Here is a 21,432-nt window from a genome sequence, read left to right on the forward strand (position 1 = left end):
TGCCAATTTAATAGAAGTATTCTTGCATTGAGGGAGTACTTGAGTGGAGGCCCAATGTCCATCTGCTACCTTAATACTAAACCTATAAATATATTCACAGAGATCTATTTCCCCGTCCTCATATGTAAATATATTTGCATATGTACATGCCTTTATCTACACATGTATAAATGCCCTTTGCCTCCCAGCTCTTTCCTCTATTTCCTTTGACTTTCCTTCTGTCCATTATCATACTCAGTCCCCACCTGGGTTTCAGCTATTCCTCTTGGTTACATTACCCTTGATCATGCCCTACCAGGCCTCCCACACCCTTCTCACCAACGATTTGGATCACGTGTTGTTCCCTTGTCCCTGGGTTTGTTAACACCACTACCTTCCCCCCAATCTCCCTCTCTCCCATGTCCCCCCAGATTTGTTGGTCCCGTTGTTTTCTCCTCCAAATTGTTCATCCAGCCTATCTTATTTAGACAGACCTGAGGAGAGAATAACATGCACAAAAACTAGACAGAGCAAAACCAAGCAACTATACAACAAAACAATAACAAACCAATGACAACAAAACACACACACACACAAAAGCTTGTAGTTAGTTCACAGATTGTTTGTTAGCCTTTAGGAGTCCAGTCCAGTCTGTTGGGGCACCATGCCCTGGCCCCAAAGTACACCTTCATCACATTCTCTGGGCACCTTGCCATTCCATTCCCTTGCTGTTCTGTTGCACCCCCTTAGTGCTTTGCATCGGTGTGGTGGGATCAGATTGGGCACAATTTCCACACTGTGTCTCTGGTGTTGTCCCCTGTAGGGCTATGGGTCAGTGAGGAATGTCAGGTTTCATAGTAGGGCCGGACATGTGGTCCTCTCTGTGGACAGGATGTTCTAATCAGGAACATCGTCTTCAAGGCCTGGTGGGCCAGGATGTGCTCTACTCTCTCATCCTCCCCCTTCTTCTGCACCCATGTGCTCTGATCAGATATGTCCCTCTCCCAGAGCTACAGATTCATTGCCATCCTTTTAAATAAATTCTTCTGGGGGGGGGAGGTGTCCCCGTAGTAGTTGGGATTGAGGCCAGCCCCCCAGACCTCTACACTGGTTCCCTACTCCATGCCGCCATGTTGCATTCACATCTTAGAACACTGGGTTGAAGTCGGGGGCCTCTTTCCCTATGGAGATATAAACAATACCCTCCCCTTGGGTGGATTAGTGCCCTGTGCCCCCACTATCCATTTCTTTTTTATTATTATTTTTTCTTTTTTCCCCACCTCCTTCTTAGTTGTCTACCATGTGTATCCCTGTATTTGGTCTGGGCCCTACCATATTACCTGGTCCTCACCCCAGGAATGTTTGTATAGAGTAGCTTTTTCCCTATGCCTCTTTTGCATTTTTTTTTAATCTTACCTCAGTGGACTCATGTTGTACTTGTCCTGTTGTGCTTGACTTACTTTGCTTAGCATGATTTCCTCCAGTTCTTCCCATGCAGCGATGTGCTTCATACATTCATCACTTCTTTTTAGTGATGCTTAGTACTCCACTGTATGTATATACCACAGCTTTTAAATCCAATTTTCTTTGTTGCCCTCTGGATGAGGTTGTTGTATGTCGTGGTCTCTTATTTATGCTTGGTGAGTGTTGTTCTGCCCACACTGGGTTGGCAAGAATCTTTTGTAGGGCTGGGTTTCTTCTAACGTATTCTTTGAGGTTTTCCTTGTCTGGGAAGCCTCTTACTTCTCCATCTTGATCGATAATTTGGCTGGGTAGAGTATTCTTGGATTTGCATTGTTTTCCTTCAATTTTTGGAATATGTTACTCCACTCTCTCCTCTTCTCCATAGTTTCTGCTGATAGGTCTGAACATATTCTTATTTGGGAAACTTTATATGTGATTGCTTGTTTTTCCCTAGCTGCTCTCATGATTTTCTCCTTTTCCTCAAAGTTAAATAGTTTAACTATTATGTGCCTTGGTGACTTCTTCTTGGGATTCAGTCTAGCAGGTGTTCTTTCAGCCTCCTGAATAGTTGCCTGGTTTTCATTCACTAAGCTGGGGTAGTTTTTCTCCAAGAATTCTTTCACTGTTGTTAAAGATGACTTCTTCATTTTGTCTTCCTCCGGTAAGGCAATAATTCTAATGTTGTTCCACTTCATAGCAACAGACATAGCTCTTAGGTTTTTTCCAGCTTCTCTGATGATCTTATTGGATTTTTGTTTGCAGTTGTTAAAGTCTGCTTGGCTGTCTTCCAAGTCATTGATGCGGTTCTCTGCTTCCTCCAGTGAATTCTTGAGGTCCGTGTTTCTGCTACTGGTTTTTGTATTTCCTGTACTTCCCTTTGGTGTACGGCCTTTATCTCCTCTATTGTTTAATCCTTTTTCTGTATTGTTTCCCTCATATTGTGTATGACTCCAGGCAGCATTCTGAAAATTTCTTTATGTGACAGCTCAATGTCTACTTCTTCTATTCATGTCGTTATATATGGGACATCTTCTGCCATTGCCTTGTATTTCTCCTGTTTTTTCATTGAGATCATTAGGGCTTATGGCTGTTTGCATCGCATTGTTTTGGAGGAGCCAGGTGCCATTTCCCCAGAGTCAAAGAGCACTGGCTCTCTCTGAGAAACTTGTAGGAATGCTTCTTTGAACAGCCTATAGCTAATTTCACTATGGAATTTACCTACCACTTTATCCTTCTGTGGCTTCCCTCACAGGGGAGTGCCCCAGAAATCTGGTGGGTTGCCTGCTTTGGTGTTGTGGAGGTTGGGCAGAGGTTCCTGCAGCAGTTTGGAATGGTGACGAGTGTTGGCTGAGCTGCCTTAGGCCCCCAGGCACATAGGCAGGAATTCCCTGGTAAGAAGTTGGGCAGAGTATCCCCTGGTTGAGGTCAGCAGGGCTTTCCCCAGCTTCGGGCTAGCTGCACAGGGTGGAGCTCGCCTAGCTGGGTGTGGCACAGGCGTAAATTCCCTAGGCTAAGGGGAGTGGTCATCAGGTCAGCAGTGGAGTGTGAGAGAACAGGAAAGAGACAAAGCGGAGAGAGGGAAACAAAAGCAACAATGTAGTTGAGTCCCGATTCCTGCCCCTGAAGCTGCAAGAGTTTAGTTCCTGCCTGAGGAGACAGCTGTGGCAAGCTGTGGCTGTGTTGAGAAAAGGCCCCTGTGCAGCCCTCCAAGACTGTGGGTAGATGGAAACAAAAGTAACAATGTAGCTGAACCCCGATCCCTGCCCATGGAGCTGCAAGGGTCCAGTCCCTGCCCCGAGGCAGGCAGTGGCAAACTATGTCTGTGTTGAGACCAAGCACCCCCTATGGTCTCCAAATGGCTCTGCTCCAGCAGCGACAGTGATGGGGCCAACGTCAAGCCCAGCTGGCCTCCACTGAGGTAAGCCAAAAGCCCCCAGCCCCTCAAAACCCCATGGGTCTGTGCCTACTTATCTTTATGATGCTGCTCCTGCATTCCAGCACTGTTGAATTTCCCTCTAAGCAACTCTCCTGGGCTGAATTCTGTGGAGTCCCTCTGGTATGAGTCACTCTGTCACCATCTTCCAGTAAGTCCTCCCATATAACTCATCATAATCTACATATACATCCACTGTATCAAGCACTCCCGTACATTTGTTTCCCTCATCATTCTCAAAACATTTGATTTCCACTTGAGCCCTTGGTATGCACTCCTTATTTTTTCTCCTCCTTCCCTGCTCTCTCCTCCCCAATGAACACTTGATAATTTATAAATTATTATTTTGTCATATCTTACACCACTAGACATCTGCCTTTAGCTCCCTTTAGAGACTTCCTTGTTAATTATGTTAGAGAATCTTATTGATCATTCCCCTGGAGCATAAAGATCATCCATTAATATTGTAATTGATTAGTCCCTGGTACTAATTGGGGGGAAAATGCTTTTCTTGTGAATTGAGTGTAGGTTTATAGTTTTCCATTCAACTATGCATACAGCTTTTGTTCATATAATTTTTTCAATGCCTAAAATCACTTATCCCATTTCCTCTCTCTGTTTCTCATTTATATTCCTCCTTCATTTTATTTTAACAGTTTTATTGACAATTCATCCACATGACATATAATTCAATAATTCAATCATACCAAGAAGGGTTGTATAATCATCAATCAATTCTAGAACATATTCTTCTTCCTTATACTCATTATTATTCATGTAACTATGGGGGTTTTTTATATGATTTTATTGGGGGCTCTTATAACTCTTATCACAATCCATACATACATACGTCCATTGTGCCAAACACATCTTTACATATGTTCTCATCATCTTTTTCAAAATATTTTATTTCTACTTGAGCCCCTGGCATCAGCTCCTCATTTTCCCCTTCCCTCCTCCATCCTCCCTTCCCCTTGTCTCCTTGACAATTTATATATTTTTTTCATGTCCTAAACCAACCACTGTCTCGTTTCACCCACCTTTCTGCTCTCCGTGCCCCTGGGAGTGGGGGCCATATGTCGACCACTGTGATGGGTTCCCCCTTACTTCCCTTCACATCCTGGTTCCCCCTTACTACCCCCTCCCCCATCTACTGTTACCCTCCTAGTATTGATGTTTCCCTTATTAATCCTGAGAGGTTTATCTGTTCTGGATTCCCTGTGTTGCCATCTCTTATCTGTGCCAGTGTACAATGTAGCCAGATTTGTAAGATACAATTGGGGTTATGGTAGTGGAGGGGGGAAGAAGCATTAAAGAACTAGAGGAAGGTTGTGTGTTTCATCAGTGCTATTCTGCACCCTGAATGACTCTTCTCTTCCTTGTGACCCTTCTGACAGGGGGTATCCAATTGACTACTGATGGGCTCTGGGTATCCAAAGAATTGGGAGGCAAAGAACATTTATAGAGGTCCAAATACAGGCATGTATATATGTAAATACATTTATATACAATGACAAGGGAATAGATCTTTGTACATATATTTATTTATAAAGTATTATGGTAGAAGATTGACATTAGGCCTTGACTCAAGTACTCCCTCAATGCAAGAACAATTTGTTCTACTAACTCAGCACTCTATGATGTTTGCCTTCCTGACACAATAGCTGAAGACAAAATGGGTACATAAGCAAATGTGGTGAAAAAAGCAGATGGTGCCCGGCTATCAAACGATACAGCATCTGGGGTCTTAAAGGCTTGAAGATAAAAAGTGGCCATTTAGCTGAGAAGCAACAAAGCCCACATAGAATAAGGACACCAGTCTAAGTGATCATGAGGTGTCAATGGGATCAGGTATCAGGCATCAAAGACCCAAAACAAACAAACAAAAAGCATATTAATGGGAATGGGGAGAGTAAAGTAGAGTAATTTTGTTTTTAATTTTGGCAAACTATGGACAACAAAATATTCTCCAATTCAACAACTTCTACATGTATAATTTATGTAATGGATTATACTCTTCATGCCATTAACAAAAACTCAATACCCCTAAGCAAAAACTCTTCCTCTCTCACCCAGGTAACCATTGGTCAAGTTTGGTTCCTTTTTACTTTGTTTCTTTTAGTAGTTTTCTTGATATATAGTATTCACAAATCATAAACTCCCATAGGTAAATCGATTTTAAAAAGTTAAATACACATCATCACAATCAGTTCTAATGCTCTCTCCCCCTGAGGCATAGACTTTCAGATGGTATATAAATTCACACTTCCCACTGGATATTCACACAAAAACTCCTTTTATTTTCTCCCCCACTCACTCGTGAATCCCTTTCTTCTTTCAGCAGTTGTCAAATGAATAATGTGTTTATTTAATTCAAAATATGTTGTAACCCTGCCTTTTGCATGTTCTTTTGAAGGTTTGGAGAGAGCATTAGCCAGATTTTGCAGACCAATTACATTGACTACTTGGACGAGCTCGCCTTAGAGATTGGAGTGAAGCCAGACCTATTTTCTCTCTTATTAAAAGATCCTAAACTGGCGACTAAACTCTACTTTGGACCATGCAACTCCTATCAGTACCGCCTGGTTGGACCTGGGCGGTGGGAAGGAGCCAGGAGTGCCATCTTCTCCCAGAAACAACGGATACTGAAGCCTTTAAAGACTCGTTCTGTGAAGGCTTCCTCTAATTTCCCACTTTCCTTTCTATTGAAAATCCTTGGGCTCCTTGCTATTCTTGTGGGCTTTTTTCTCCAACTTCAGTAGTTCCAGTCTTCTGCATACAGCTTTTGGTTGAATGGTTTATCTGTACCTCTCAAAGGGATACAAAAACCAAAAATCTATATTCCAAATTTCAGAGTTTGGACAGACAACATGAGAATTAGCAGAATTTGGTCTGAATCTAAAACCACAAGTTTTGCCAGGGGATTTCTTTCCCATTCCACCTTTTCCTCTCTAAAGAAAAAGAAGACTAAAATATAATACATACTGTATAGAATGTGATAAGAGTTGTACAAGCATCCAATAAAATGATAGCTAGCTAGCTAGCTAGCTAGCTAGCTAGCTAGCTAGATAGTAAATGTCTGGGCAAATAAATAAATAATAACACAGGCCTGGGCAAGTTCTGCTATATGGGGATACATAGAAACACAATTATATACAATGAAAAGAAAGCACATGGTTTAAATTATTGGATAAATTTCATTGTTGGGTGATTAGTGAGAAGGTTGGCAGTTCAATCTTCCCAACCATGATGCGAGTGAAAATCTGAGGCAACCTGTCTCCATGAAGATTTATAGCCACAGATACCCTATAGAGCAGCGCTACTCTGTCCAGTAGACTCGCTGTGAGTCAGAATCGACTCAGTGGCAGACTTGCTTTTATTATTTAATGTCCCATTCAATGTGCTTGATAATCTTTCTATCTGAACTCTGATAACAAAGGCCTCATATGTATGCATGATCCACTTGCTTGGGTGGTGGTGGGAGGGTGTCACCCAAAAATACTAGAGAAAAATTGAAAAGGAACTTAGAAAGTAGAAACAATGCTGAGACATATTTTTAGAACTTCATATTGAAAGCTGAACACACATCCGCATTTGTTATATTTTGACAGAAATGTTTCTGTAGAAGTAAACATGCCAGGCTAGCTAGCTAATAAATATTTAGTGCTTATCATAGACCCAACACTGCTGTACTCATATTGCATGTATGATTTCATTTAATTCTTGTAAAAATTTGTGATGTGGGGATAACTATTATACCCATTTAACAGAATAGAATCTGAAATTCAGAAAAGTTGACTAACATATCTAAGACCACACCATTAGTAAATGATAGAGGTGTAATTGGATTGGGGCTTTATAAATGAAGATGATAACCTCATCCCATAATACTTAAAAAACTTTCTATTATTAACAAACTATGCATTAACAGACTATTTCATGTACACTCACAAATGTGTTACTTTGGGGGCACTTTACATAGAAAATAACACTCTTACAAATATGACTGAATTAATTATATTGGTAATTTTTTTCTTTAAATGTCACCTATATCTAAAAAGCACTTGAAGAAGTTTACAATAAAAGATGTCATTATTGTTGTCAGTGTTGTTGATATTGCTGTACAGCTGCTCCAATTCATGGCAACTTTATAGGTTCATATAACACAACCAAAACATGGAAAAAAACGTTGACTGGTCCTGTGTCATTTTCATGATCACTGATATATTTGAGTCTATTGTTGTGTCTAGTGTGTCAATTCATCTCATTGAGTATTCCCTTGTTTATATTGAACTTGTCTTTAGTAAACATGGTGTCCTTTTCCAGTAAGTGGCCTCACTGATGATGTATACAAGCAAGTAAGTCAACGTCACAGTAGCCTCAGTTCCAAGAAGTGTTCTGGTTGTAGTTCTTCTCAGGATGATTTGTTCATTGTCTCGGTGATCCACGCATGGCAAAGTCAATATCCTTTGCCAGCATCATAGTGAGAAATACAATAAATGTTACATAGTGGCAGAGTGGCTCAGGGGTTCGGCTGCTAACCACAATGGTCACTGGCACAAACCACTCAAAGCACTAGTTAGCTCTTCTAAAGAAGAAAGATCAAGCTGTCTGCTTCTGAGAACAGTTAGTCTCAAAAGTCCTAAGAAACGGTTCTATTCTGTACTATAAGGTTGCTCTGAATCTGAATCAAGTCTAGGGTAATGGGTTTGATATTATATATTGACCTTTAAGATAATCATTGACATTTAAAATAATTTTTTAAAAAAGAGAGCAAAGTATATCTCCCACATAAATGGAAAACATTATATTCAGTTCTAATCTTATACCCACCCAAAGCTAAGAGCTAAACAGTTTTGCAATCCTTTCATCTGATGAAAGAAAGCACACCGGTTTGTTAGAGGAGATAAATATTTTGTTGACTTCAAGTCTAAAACAACACAGTAAGTTCAATTGTCAATAGACATTGAGCAACATAGCAGATAAGCATCTGTTCTTTTCCATGAACTGTGCTGTGGAAAATAACCCAGGCCATGAGCCCAGACTTACTTTATTATTGACCAAGGCCTTCAAAGAGAGGGCAAAGATCAGAGATGGTGCAGATGTAGGTAGCCTCTCCTCTTATTTCTCTAAGCCTTTGGGAGCGCTGTTCTTAGTCTGGCCTGAACTTCTCCCTAAGCGTTTTTCTTCAGAGTCTACTGAAATGGGAGCCCTTCCTCAATGCAAGGATTTTTGTTTCCATGAATCCTATAACCAGATTCCTTTGAGGGAAAGTTGCAGGTGGTGTGTATATGTAGTTCTTAATAAAGACTAATTGCTATGTTAATTATTAAAGATTATTTGTCAGTTATTAGTGCTCCAACCCCCCTCCCCCGGTGGTTCTGTAGGAGAAAAGACCTGACAACCTGCTCCTGCACAAATTACAGCCTAGGACACCTTCAGGAGGCATTCACCTCTAATACAAAAGGTCCTTATATGTTGTAATCAACTCAACAGAACACATTTTAATAATATTCATTAAGCCTGTATAGGAGAGGTCAGTGAGCCCATTCCATCTGTTTTTGCAAATAGAAATATATTGGTGTGAACGACTCTCAGTAAAGAGTCTGTTGGTGCGGTGGGTTAAGCATTTGGGACTGCTAACTGCAAGGTCAGTAGTTCAAACCCACCAGCCACTCACTCCATAGGTGAAAGCTGAGGCTCTCTGTTCCAGCCAAGATTTGCAAATCAAGAGTCCTAAAAAGCATTTATACTCTGTCTTATAGGGCTGCTATGAGTCAGAACTGACTCAATGACAGTGGGGGTCCCAGTTTTAGTTCTCCAGTGCTGCTATAACTAAAATATCATAAATGGTTGCCTCAACAAAAAGAAATTTATTTTTGTAGAGTTTCAGAAGCTAGCAGTCCAAGTTCAGGGCACCAGCTTTGTGTGTGTCCACTCTGGATAAAGTGCGGATTTCAGGATTCTCTGGTGATCTTTGTGTGGCTTAGTGTCTATCTTCTCCCATCTCACTTGTTCATTTAATTTCTTTGATATTTCAAAGGGGGTTGATGCAAGGTACCCCCAAAACTGATGATATCCATGAATATCATAAAGACAACCCATTCTCAAATGATATGATAGCCACCATCATAGAGGTGGCACATACTTTGGGGACACGTGGTTCCGCTCCCAATGGCGCATGTGCCCATTTGTTTATGTACTGGAAGCAGCTGTTTTCAAACTTAAAAGTCAAGTAGTGAAATTGCAGAAGCAGTGTTCAGTAATTGCAACAGAGATTGACTGACCCACAGAGTCTACAACGGGCCCTTCACAGAACACATTTTTCAGCCCCCACTTATAAGTATGCAAGGTATGAGCCTAATTGTTCTTGCATAATTTACCTATTTTCATCAGTGAAGTAGCTAGTTGGCTGTGATCTTACTTCTACAGTAAAAGGAACAATTGTGAACTAGAGTTGGATCAATTGTGGGGTGGGGACTGAGAGAAGGATCCATTAGGCCCAAAATATTATGAAATTTATATCCTTGAATTTTTTTTGAAAGAGGATGATCTCTTAAAAACTATCCACATATTGTGGCACCTTTTAAAAAATATTAATAGCTCACTTACAGAGGACATTGCCTCTGAGATTGACTCAAGGCCTAAACAAGACCGATTCAGTCTATCCAGTAAAGCACTCCATACAGCCTGAACCTTGAAACTATTCCAGACAGCATATCTAGGGTCAATTGTTTCTCAACCTGAGTCACAGATTGGCTATATCAGAATAGCTCAGGGATCTTGCAAAAGTGCACATACCCAAACATACCTTCGACAGTAATCCAGACCTACTGGATCAGAATCTATGTTAGAATCTGGAGTCTTTGTAAGCTTCCCCAGGAAATTATTGTGCACATTAAAATTTAAGAGCTATTGGTTTGGAGATTCTTCCAAAACAAGCAGTTTTCAGAGATAAGGTCCATGACATTTTCTGCTCCTCAGGCCCAAATTCCTCAGCGTTGATGCTTCCTGCTACAGCCCACAATGCTTGCTCTCCTCCAGCAAGGATGATTAACTGGTTACCATCTCCCACCAACAATCTCTCCTGGAGATTTTACTTTCATTTTACTTGTTCTCCATACCATGCTTCCTTGGTAGGGTCTCCCCAAAGTGTCACTTTTGTCTGTTTTAGAGTTAATTCCAACTCATCACAACCCTATAGGACAGGGTAGAATCGCTCCTATGACTTTCCAAGACTGTAGCTCTTGAGGAGAGTAGAAAGCCCATCTTTCTCCCATGGAGCAGCTGGTGGTTTCAAACTGCTGGCTTTGAGGTTAGCAGCCCAACTCGTAACCACTACCCTACCAAGGTTCCTCTTGCCTTTATAGGAAGGAGGGGGGGAAAGATACTTTAAAAAATAAAATGCAAAGACCTGCGTATGAAACAAAATTGTAAACAATAATTTCAGTGATAGTAAAGGTTTGTAACATTTATCCAGCATCTGCATCATCATGAAGATAGCACAGGCAGGCTCTTCCTTGACACCAGCTTGGCATCTTGCATCTGCTTTTGTCATGCACCAGCAATCGATCCTGACTCCTAGTGACCCAATATGATAGAGAAGAACTTCCCTATAGGGTTTCCTGGGCTATTGAGATAGTTAAGTTTATTGAGCCAACCTGGCCGATAAACACATGTGGGGTTAATTGAAGGGCAAAGAGATAAATGGCTCAGTGAGCCTCGCCTTTCTAGTTCTTGGGTCTCTGGCTTTCTGATGGTCGGACCAGGGTGCAGCTGCCATAGCCAGTTCCCTGCTTCAGCTGGCAAAGCTTACTTCCTACAAGACATCCCTGAGGAGAAGCTGCATGGACCTACCCCGATGCAGCCCTGGATGGTGGAGCAACCGTGTGGAGACCCCTGCCAGTGCTGAGATGCTTACACGTTCACTGATTCGGCTTTGCTCCTGCAGTCGGCATCATTGCATCTGTTTTGTGAGATGTAGGAGGACTTTGTGGATTGGTGTTGGACATATGGGTTAATGGGTTAATGTTGGACTTGTGGGCTTGGGCAGCGTCGGGTTGGGATGTTTTCTTGATGTGCACTTACCCTTTATATAAAAACTCTCATACATATAAGTTTCTGTGGATTTGTTTTTCTAATATTCCCATACTAACACAGATATAATATTTATGGGGACTGATTGCCTATTCTTTTCTACCAGGTTTGGGGTTTGTTTCCTGCAGAGCTGCTGCTAGGCTCATACTGCTGGTCTTTCAGTTAGCAACCACACAGCTCACCGCTGTACAGCCAGGGCTCCCTCTGAAGACGCTGCTATTGCACTGCAGTCCCCCAGACAGACAGTAGGATGTATTGACCCCGAGCAATTCTTACCCTCTTGTCCAGTCTGCATCAAGACCAAGTCTATAGATTAATGATGTTAAAAAGAAAAGGTTTTTTTAGGTCTCTTGAGATCAGTTCTTACTAATTTGGGTCACATAAGAAGTAGAAGGCAACATGTTATTAAACATGCAAGGATCTCTGAAGGGAAATGCCTGGGCAAGAAAAAATAGAGAGAGGGCACAAGGCAAAAGCTAAAAGTGTCGTTAGAGTGTGGTAAAAATGTGACCCTGTGTAGAGGTGAGAAGCCAGGAAATGTGGGCAGAAATAGCCTAGAGCTTAGTGCAGTGTCAGGAAGAGGCCACAAAGCCATCAGGGAGCTCTAGAGACAAAAGCGGCCAGAAGAACAGTTCCAAGTCCCCAGTGGATGGGTGGCTCCTGTCCCTCTCTCATAGTTAAGTACTGGCTAGGAGCAAGTCAGAGGAAACAAGACCTCAGCAAAGGCTCAGAAAGATATCACAAGTATAGCTGGAGGTAATGAGGCATTCACAATGGCTGCCACAAGTTCATCACATCGATTTAGTATTTCAAATTAATCAATTTATACAATAGGGATAGTTCTTGTTGCTGCTGCTTTTTCATTGTTTTGGGGTTTTTTTAGTTAATTTACTTGCTTAGTCATCTTAGAGTGACTCTAAGACCTAGGCATACCTTCCCCTAACTCTGAAACTTCTAGTTCCCTGAGAAGTCCAGACTTGGAAGTTTTGGAAGCAATGCCAATAAAAGAGGGCTCATCTTTCCCCACTGACACTTGACTTTTCTCCTTAGAAAGCTTTAGTTGGGGGGAGGGGGTCTAATGAAGAGCTGAAACCAAAGGCTCAAGTAAAAAGAAAATGTTTTGAGAATGATGGTGGCAACAAATGTACAGATGTGCTTGACACAATGGATGTATATATGGATTGTGATAAGAGATGGATGAGCCCCCAATAAAATGATTTATAAAAGTAGTTTTTAAAAAGAAAGCGCTAGTGATTCCCCGTGACCTCCTTTGCCATGCAAGACATTCCACACTCTTGCCCCCGCCGAATGTCCAACTAGTATGCACGACGCCACTGTACTCCAGTTAACATACACGGCTCACTATTTTAAAATGATCCCTGCCCTTAGTCTTGGCTTGTGCTTTTCCATCATCGTTTCCAGTTATTGAGGTCCCACTCTTACTGCGAAGTCTAGATCAAATACTATTCCCCACTAAGCTTTCCACATTCCTTCCTGCCAAAATATATAACTAGCTCCAGAGTACCACCAAACAACCTTGTTGTAACTTTACAATAATGATTATCTTCTTGCTTTTTCCTATTAGGCTGCCTTTGTAGTTTCTACACAAGCCACGCCAGCTTTCTAAGACTTAACTTCCCCTTCTGAGAAAAAATAGAAAGCTCCATCTGGTGGTCTCTAACTCCTATCCAATCTAATGGTTCCATCATTCTAATTAAACTCTTCTACTAGCCTGGAAGTCATTTTTTAAAAGATGACTAAATTGAACATTATTTGGGTCATGTTTACTGTAGCTAATGGCACTGTGTCACAGGGAAGCAGTTGTCTACTAGCAAAAATGTTGGGAACCCACACAGAGGGTTGGAAGAAAGGCCTGGCAGTTTGCTTCTGCAAGGTCACAACCATGAGATGCTACTGAGTCATTTGTGTTAGACCGGTGGACTAGAGAAACAAAGCCAAGGACACTCGGATATGTATAAGCAAGAGCTTTATAGCAAAGAGTAATTGCACGTTCAGAAAATATTCCAGCCCAGTTCAGATTAAGTCCCGAAGTCTGGTATTAGCCCATAAGTTCAAAACTAGTTCAAAAATCCCTTCTTCAGACTCACACAGTCATATGCAAAGGTACAAGATGCAGGGAGATCACAGACCAGTGGAGCCAATGACAATAGAAGCATCTCAGTGCTGGTGCAGGTCTCCACATGGCTCCTCCAGCTGCTTTTCAACAGGAGGTGAAGCAGAGAGAGAGAGAGGAAGTTTCCAGAATTCTCTTCATGAGAACGCCATCCCCACAAGGCGGCACAATCAGGCTGTGACCTGATTGACAAACTAAACTCCACCCCTTCACTCATAATACCTTCAAGTTGACACAAGCTTCTATAACTACCACACCGTTCTACTCTGAAACAAATGGGGTCACCATGAGTCAGAATTGACTTGACAGCAATTGGTAATGTCAATGATGTGCCTAGAGGCCACCAAATCCAGCTTCTGGAAAACACACAGGTTAGGATGCATGGCAATCTTCAGGATGGCCCCTGATAATAGGCATTATTCTCTGGATGTAAAGGGTCACACCAAGTCACTGCATCATTTTAAGGACGGGAAGGACTGAGCATAAAACTCTCTGATGACAAAACAGAAGCCCAGAGAAACTAAAGTACTGCCCAGAGCCACATGGCCAGTCAGGGCTACCAAATCCCAGTGGGCAAATTTTCCCCTATATTGCCATTGTGATAAGTCGTTGTGGAATGGGCTGCTTACTCTTGTGATAAAATACTGTATTTTCATACCTAATTATATGTATGTAGATATTACATTTGGGGAGTAGAATTTCAATTATTACTAGCAGAATGAGTACTATTGCTAGAGATTTACATACTCTGAATTGCTTGTCAGTAGAAAAGGATTGTATAAGCACATCTGTGTACTGTTCTTTCATGTTTTAGTGACCTAAGTAATCTAGATAAAATAGCAAAAACCATCATTTATTGATCATTCAATATGTTCTAGATGATGTAGATGATCCCATACCACTTATGTGTAATCCTGACAATGCATTTTATGCATCAGAAAACTGAGGTTCAAACTTTCCCAAGTTATGTGGCTTATACGTGGTCCCAACTGAGTTTTACTCTCAGGATTGTCTAACTTAAATCCTGTGCTAAACGATAGTGTAGTCATGTTATCTTTGCATATTTTTAGTATCTGCTATACTCAACATATGATCATTAGTGTTCTTGTTTCTGTATGTCCCAAAGTTAAATCTCACTAACTCAAACTTATCAAAGAAGATCCCCCAAAATTATTTCATGTGCTTTCTGTCTCATCAGAAAACATACCAATCTGTTGCAGTGGCTTGAAAGAAAGGAAGGAGAGAAAGCTCAACAAGGAAGAATAAAATCGGTGGGACAGCAGAATGCTATGCAGGGCATAACATGACCTTCCCCTGTGGCCCCTCAAGTATTTAGTAAACTTATTCAACTTATAGTTAGTGGACTTTTCGTAGAATCTAGAAGGAGTCAAGTTGCATGGTTTGGAACAGCACAACATTCGTTGCACCCTCAGAGGCCAACTAAAACGTAAAGAAGACTATGAAGCATCAAGTAGAAGTCATGGGGACCATTGGGAGGGGACAGGATTCCAAGGGACAAGGAGAATCAAGTTGACATCTAATTGACAAACAAGGAGGCTTCAAAAACTGCATGGAAAAACATTCATTATCTTTTCATCTTTCACAAACTTTTTGAAAGTCCTTCATATTTTATATTCCAAATGAGTTATCATGTTGCTTAAGTCTTAGGAAAATCTCTTAAAAGGGTCTATGGGTACAAAAGTGTACAAAGTATCATTTCTACAAAGCACCCGTTATTATGAAGCACCTGGATGCCCTCTGGAAGCAGGAGAGAAGAGTTCATTTAGACACTAAACATGCATCTACCACATGTCAGGCAAGGCGCCCTGCCAACACCATGATCTGCAGTTTTACAGCCACCAGCAGCTCTGCAGGAGAAAAGATCTAGCAATCTGCTCCCATAAACATTTTTGCTGTTCTTATCAGGTAGCACATCAAGTCCCTTCTGACTACTTGTGACCCTATGTATAACCGAACCAAACGCTGCCCGGTACTGTCCCATTCTCACAATCCCAGCCATGCGGGCGCTCACAAGTTGTGGCCGCAGAGTCAAATCTCTCATTGAGGCCTTCCTCCATATCACTCAACCGCTACTTTCCCAAGGATGCTGTCTCTCTCCAGAGATGGTCCTTTCGGATCACGATGAAGTGGAAGGACTTGACGGCACCCAACAACAACCTACGTCAGTCGCTGTGCTTTCTGGAGACACCTGGAGAACCTGGGAGCAATGTATGAAAATGTTTCAGCTTTCAATAGAAGAGTTCTGTAACATTCACAAAGCACTTCCACAAATGTTCTCTCACCTAGTCCCCCCACTCCCTGCAGTGTGAAACAAAGTAAGTAAGAGTATTCCACCCTACAGATGAAAATGTTAAGAAAAATGTATCCCTTATCAGGGTCTTTTCTGCTTCTCTCCAGTATACCTATTATAAATATGTCAACTACAAAACTCCTTGGTCAGATGCACCATAGAAGTAATATTATAATCTAAAAATGTTGTAGGCTGTCCCTCAAAACTGTGATGGAACTATAAAGATATTTAAGAAAATGGGTTAAAGAAAGAAGGCAGTGTCTACCCTCTGCCACCACCCACCGCCTGGAGAATAAATTGAAGTTATCAATGATTTCATTCTACTTGGATCAATAGCCAACATCAATAGAAGCAGCAGTCGAGAAATGAAAGAAACATTGCATTGGGGAAATCTCTAGCAAAAGACCTCTTTAGAGTTCTTAAAAACAAGATGTCACTTTGACTAACGTGACACTGACCCAAGTCATAGTCTTTCAGTTACCTCACATGCTTGCAGAAGTTGAAGAACGAATAGGGAAGACGGGAACATTAATTGTGGTGTCAGCAAAGAATAGTAACTATGTTGTGGCCTGCCAGAAGAAAGAACAAATGGCGTTCTTAGAAAAAATACAACTTCGATCTTGCAGCCTTCAAAGCAAGGATGGTAAGATTGACTTGCTTACTTTGGACATACCATCAAGAAAGAGCACTTGCAATAGAACGACATAATGGTTGGTAAAGAAGGTGAACAAGAAGGACACTTACAATGGGAAAATAGCCAACAATGGATGCCACACAGGACCGGACAAGGTTCCGTTCTATTGTTCATAATCATGAACCAGAAACAGCTGACTCAAGAACACCAGCCCGGCTGCCCTTTCCTCCAGGCCTTAAAAAACTGTGGAGCACTGTTCTACTCTCATACACAGACAGTCACTAGCTATCAGAATCAACTTAACAGCCACTGTTTGTTTTGTTTTGTGGTCTGCTTGTTATGTATAGAAAGTAAGAAGATACGATAAAGTGTTTACATTTATGGTCAACCAACAGTCACTGGATCTGTACTGTTGACAGATACAAAATCCCCTTCAGGCAAAGCAAATGCCTTCCAGTGGGCACGGTGCTCACTCCACCTTCTCTTACAGTGCTATCGTCCTACAAGTATGTTCTTACAAAAAGATAAACAACCACCCTTGCATGAAAGGGAATGAAAGAATTTTCCCCATCTCCCAAGCGCATGCACAAGTACACTTTTAAAGAACACCAGGAAGAAGGGCAGGCGCCCTGGTGCTGGAGCCTTGGTGGTTCGGTGGTGACACACTGAGCTGCTTACCTCAAAGTCAGCAATGTGAAAACACCAAGAAGTTCCATTCCCACCAAGAGCTACAGTCTCAGAAACCCACAGGGGAAGTTCTACCCTGTCCTATAGGGTCCCTGTGAGTCTACATCAACTCTATCGCAGTGACTTTGGTTAGAAGAACGACAACCATGGAAAAGATTGCTCAGGTAGGAGCAGGTCAGTGATTTTTTTTTTTTTTTTTTTTTGCTTACAGAGATAGGTAAGGGCTAGGGAGCTAAGACTATTTTGCATTTGCTTTTAGCAGCAATGAAAAAGAAACTGCACTAGACAGGTTCAACTTAGAACTGGGAGTAAACCTATGATGTATGTGTATATATGTGTATATGTATATATATACCATATTAAATGAAGGGGGAAGTGCAGAGTGGAGACCCAAGGCCCAAGTGTCGACCAATGGAGATCCCCTCATAGAGGGGTTTAGGAGAGGAGATGGGTTAATTAGGGTGTGAGGTAGTATCGATGAAGAACACAGCTTTCCCCCGGATCCTGGATGCTTCCTCCCCCCAACTACCATGATCCGAATTCTACCTTGCAGGGCTGGATAGGACAGAGGCTGTACACTGGTGCATATGAGGGTTGGAGGTACAGGGAATCCAGGGTGGATGATACCTTCAGGACCAAGGGTGTGAGGGACGATGCTGGGAGAGTGGAGGGTGAGTGGGTTGGAAAGGGGGAACTGATTACAAGGATCCACATGTGACCTCTTCCCTGGGAGAGGGACAGCAGAGAAGGGGGGAAGGGAGACTCCGGATAGGGCAAGATATGACAAAACAACGATGTATAAATTACCAAGGGCATATGAGGGAGGGGGGAATGGGGAGGGAGGAGGGGAAAAAAAAGAGGACCTGATGCAAGGGGCTTAAGTGGAGAGCAAATGCCTTGAGAATGATTGGGGCAGGGAATGTATGGATGTGCTTTATACAATTGATGTATGTATATGTATGGATTGTGGTAAGAGTTGTATGAGTCCCTAATAAAATGTAAAAGAAGAAAAGAGAAAAAAAAAGAAAGTCTAGGCTCTCTTTCAGCTCCAGGATTCCATGAATCTAAACACAACTGAAGGCAGAAGGAGAAAGGGAGGGCAAGAGAGCTTCAGATGTTGATTTAAAAATATTAAAGGAGCCAAAAAGCATCCTTTTGGTGCATCAGCCAGTAAAGGTTGGTTATATGCATTAATTATCCATCCCCCAAGCTTAATACATTTAGAAAGCAAAGGCTAATATATCATTTAGGTTATGTGCCCTCTGAGGTAGGCTCTGCTCATCATCATCATCATCATTCGGTGTCCAGGCTAACAGAATAGTCATCTGAAAAGTCATGGGTCTTCCTGCTGAAGGGATGGAGATCTTCAGAGTCTCATACTGGAAATTAAATATTCAAGTCTAAAAGTGTTGCAACTTCGAATGCAATGTCGAGAACTTATCTCATCTTCCAGCCACCACTGGAAGCCTAGAAAGTACAACCCTTCCACATGTAGAATGCTCAAAATACTTCCTAAAGACCAGTATTGACTACTTAGGGGTCTAGGTTCACGTTCATAAATGCCTGTGGCCTAACATAACTCTTCTATAATTCTCAAACCAAACCCATTACCATCATGTCAACTTGAAACCACAGGGTTTCTGAGACTGTCCATGTTTATGGGCACAGTCAGCCTCGTCTTTCTCCCACGGAGCATCCGGTGAATTTGAAGTGCCGACCTCTGTTTGCCATCTCAATGCCTAAATCGCAATGCCTCCAAATATCAGAGCATGAAGGTGCCACTGAAAGCCGGTCTGCTCGTTCTAAATTAACACAGGTCTCTGGGTAGTGTAACTACTTAAGTACTAAGTTACTAACTGAAAGATTCCAGAGGTACCATGGAAGAAAGGCCTGGTGATCTATTTAGAAAACATCACTGTCATTAAAAACATGATGGAGCAATAATTCAACCCGACACACATGGTCTCCATATTTCACAATTGACCTAACAGCAACTTTTTTGTTTTGTTTTTCTTGCTAATTAGGGAAAATTAGATGGTACGACAAAGTGTCTATGTTTATGCTCAACCAACAGTTTAAAGTCCTTGGTTTCCATTTAGATCAGCAGTGTACCTTCTCACCGGGTAGACATCAAGGTCAGTGCCTAAATGATGGGGATTTGGGATACCAATGTGGCCCTGCCCCTCAAAGTGTTCCTGGCATCAAGGTCAAACATGCTTTCACTTTTAAAAACACACTTGGACTAATAGTAGTCCTGAAGGCTGGCTTTCAGGGTAAGCTATTAAAAAGCAATACAAATACATGCCATCATTTCCAAATATTACCATCTTCATACCTGCATAAAGGCAGCTGACCTCAAGGAGCTAGCTGCTATCGCCCAGTCAAGCCCTTAGCATGCCCAACATTAGGCAAGGGAGGAGCAACACACTCAGTGAGCAAGCAGCACATTCAGTGATGCACAAGGTCCTCAGGACCCAGGGCCAAAGGGGGGGGGGGGTGTCATACCAGACACTGACCAGATGGAAAATCAGGGGGGAAGACGTCTTCTTTCACACCTCGTGCTGGGCTTTTCTTCCTGAGTTAATGTTCAAGACATCTTATCTGAGTACCAATGACAGCATCTTTACCATACAGGGGTCAAAACAGCCCGCTGGAATTCTTTCCAGCTCTGGCGGAAGAGGGGGTTACATGTTGGGCTCCTAAGTGCAAGGTCAGCCAATGGAATGTACCAGCCCTCTGTGGGAGACAGATGAAGCTTTCTAGTCCCATAAAACTTGCTGCCTTAGAAGCCCGCAGGGGCAGGTCTGCTCTGTCCCACAGGGTCGCTAGGAGTGGGAATCAATTCAATGGCAGTGAGGGTGGTTTGGGAACAAGGAAGGAGTTGACATTCCTTCCAGCAAGCAGTTAGGGGCACTAGACTTCCTTCTAGCTGCTTGGCCCTCCATCCTCCTCCCGACAGCACACATTACCTGTCTTGAGATCTCCCCCTTCTCTGCTCCTAACCCAAGATAGTCAGACTAACCTCCTTAAAACTGTATTCCAGGTCCCCTGGTCAGGTCCAGCTGAAACCAGCATCAGCCATACTGCACTCAGGATGCCTGTTCAGTATGACGCAGTGTCCCATAGATGAATCTATGATGTCTCCCCTAAGAAAACTCCTCCTTCAAGCATACTAGTGCCACCGTTTTTTGGAACACATGAGCGCCTGTGCTCTCTGCCCATGCACTCGTCCCCCTCAAGCCCCCTCGAACCCTCTGCCATGGAATGGATTCTGACTCGTAGTGACTTCACATAAGGTTTCCCAGGCTGCAATTTTTTTAAATCATTTAATCAGGGGCTCATACAACTCTTATCACAATCTGTACATACATCAATTGTGTAAAGCACATCTGTACATTCATTGCTCTCATCATTCTCAAAACATTTGCTCTCCACCCAAGCCCCTAGCATCAGGTCTTCATTTTCCCCTCCCTCCCCAGTCCCCCCTCCATCATGAACCTTGATAATTTATAAATTATTATTTTGTCATATCTTGCTCTGTCCCACGTCTCCCTTCATCCACTTTTCTGTTGTCCGTCACCCAGGGAGGAGGTCATATATACATCCTTGCAATTGGTTCCCCCTTTCCAACCCACCCCCCTTTTGCCCTCCCTGCAATTTTTATGAGAGCAGAGCCTCAGACAGCTGGTGGGTTTGAACCAATGGCCTCTCAGTGAGCAATTTAACACTTAACCCACGTGGCTACTGGAGATCCTTCCTGATCCATGTACAAGTGAATATCTCAATAACATGTGTGTATGACATGCATAAAACCTAGTGTGCACATGTGCAACTTCCTGCCACTTAGGGAATCCTGTAAATTGTAACCTGCCCCAGAGGCAGTAAGCTCAGGTTTAGAGGAAGTATCTCGGGGCTCCTCATTTGCAGCTAATGAATAAATGTGGTTTCACTTTCTTAAAGACGGATGTATCTTTCCCGTGCACTGCCTTTTCTAGGCCTCGTTACATGACCAGCATCATAATCACAATTCATTCAGAGTCTTTTTGGTTTATAAACAGTTGTATTGGCATATGCCTAATAAACATACAATTTAATCATTCAATCATATTAAGGAGATTTGTGCAATCATCACCACCATCAACTTCAAAACATTTTCTTCTCATACTCAGTGGTGTATGCTCCCCCTTCCCCGA

The 21,432-nt window shown here is 42.3% G+C and overlaps 1 protein-coding gene across 1 annotated transcript in view; it reads left to right on the forward strand.

Annotated features, from left to right (window-relative positions):
- FMO2 (flavin containing dimethylaniline monoxygenase 2) overlaps positions 1-6,138 on the forward strand; it is a 43,587-nt gene extending 37,449 nt beyond the window's left edge. The window contains exon 8 of the mRNA XM_075540474.1: positions 5,793-6,138. Coding sequence (XP_075396589.1) covers positions 5,793-6,138 — 346 coding nt within the window. The remainder of the gene's footprint in view (positions 1-5,792) is intronic.
- The last annotated feature ends 15,294 nt before the right edge of the window (positions 6,139-21,432 follow it).

Source organism: Tenrec ecaudatus, chromosome 1, assembly GCF_050624435.1.
Source record: "Tenrec ecaudatus isolate mTenEca1 chromosome 1, mTenEca1.hap1, whole genome shotgun sequence".
Lineage (NCBI taxonomy): Eukaryota > Metazoa > Chordata > Mammalia > Afrosoricida > Tenrecidae > Tenrec > Tenrec ecaudatus.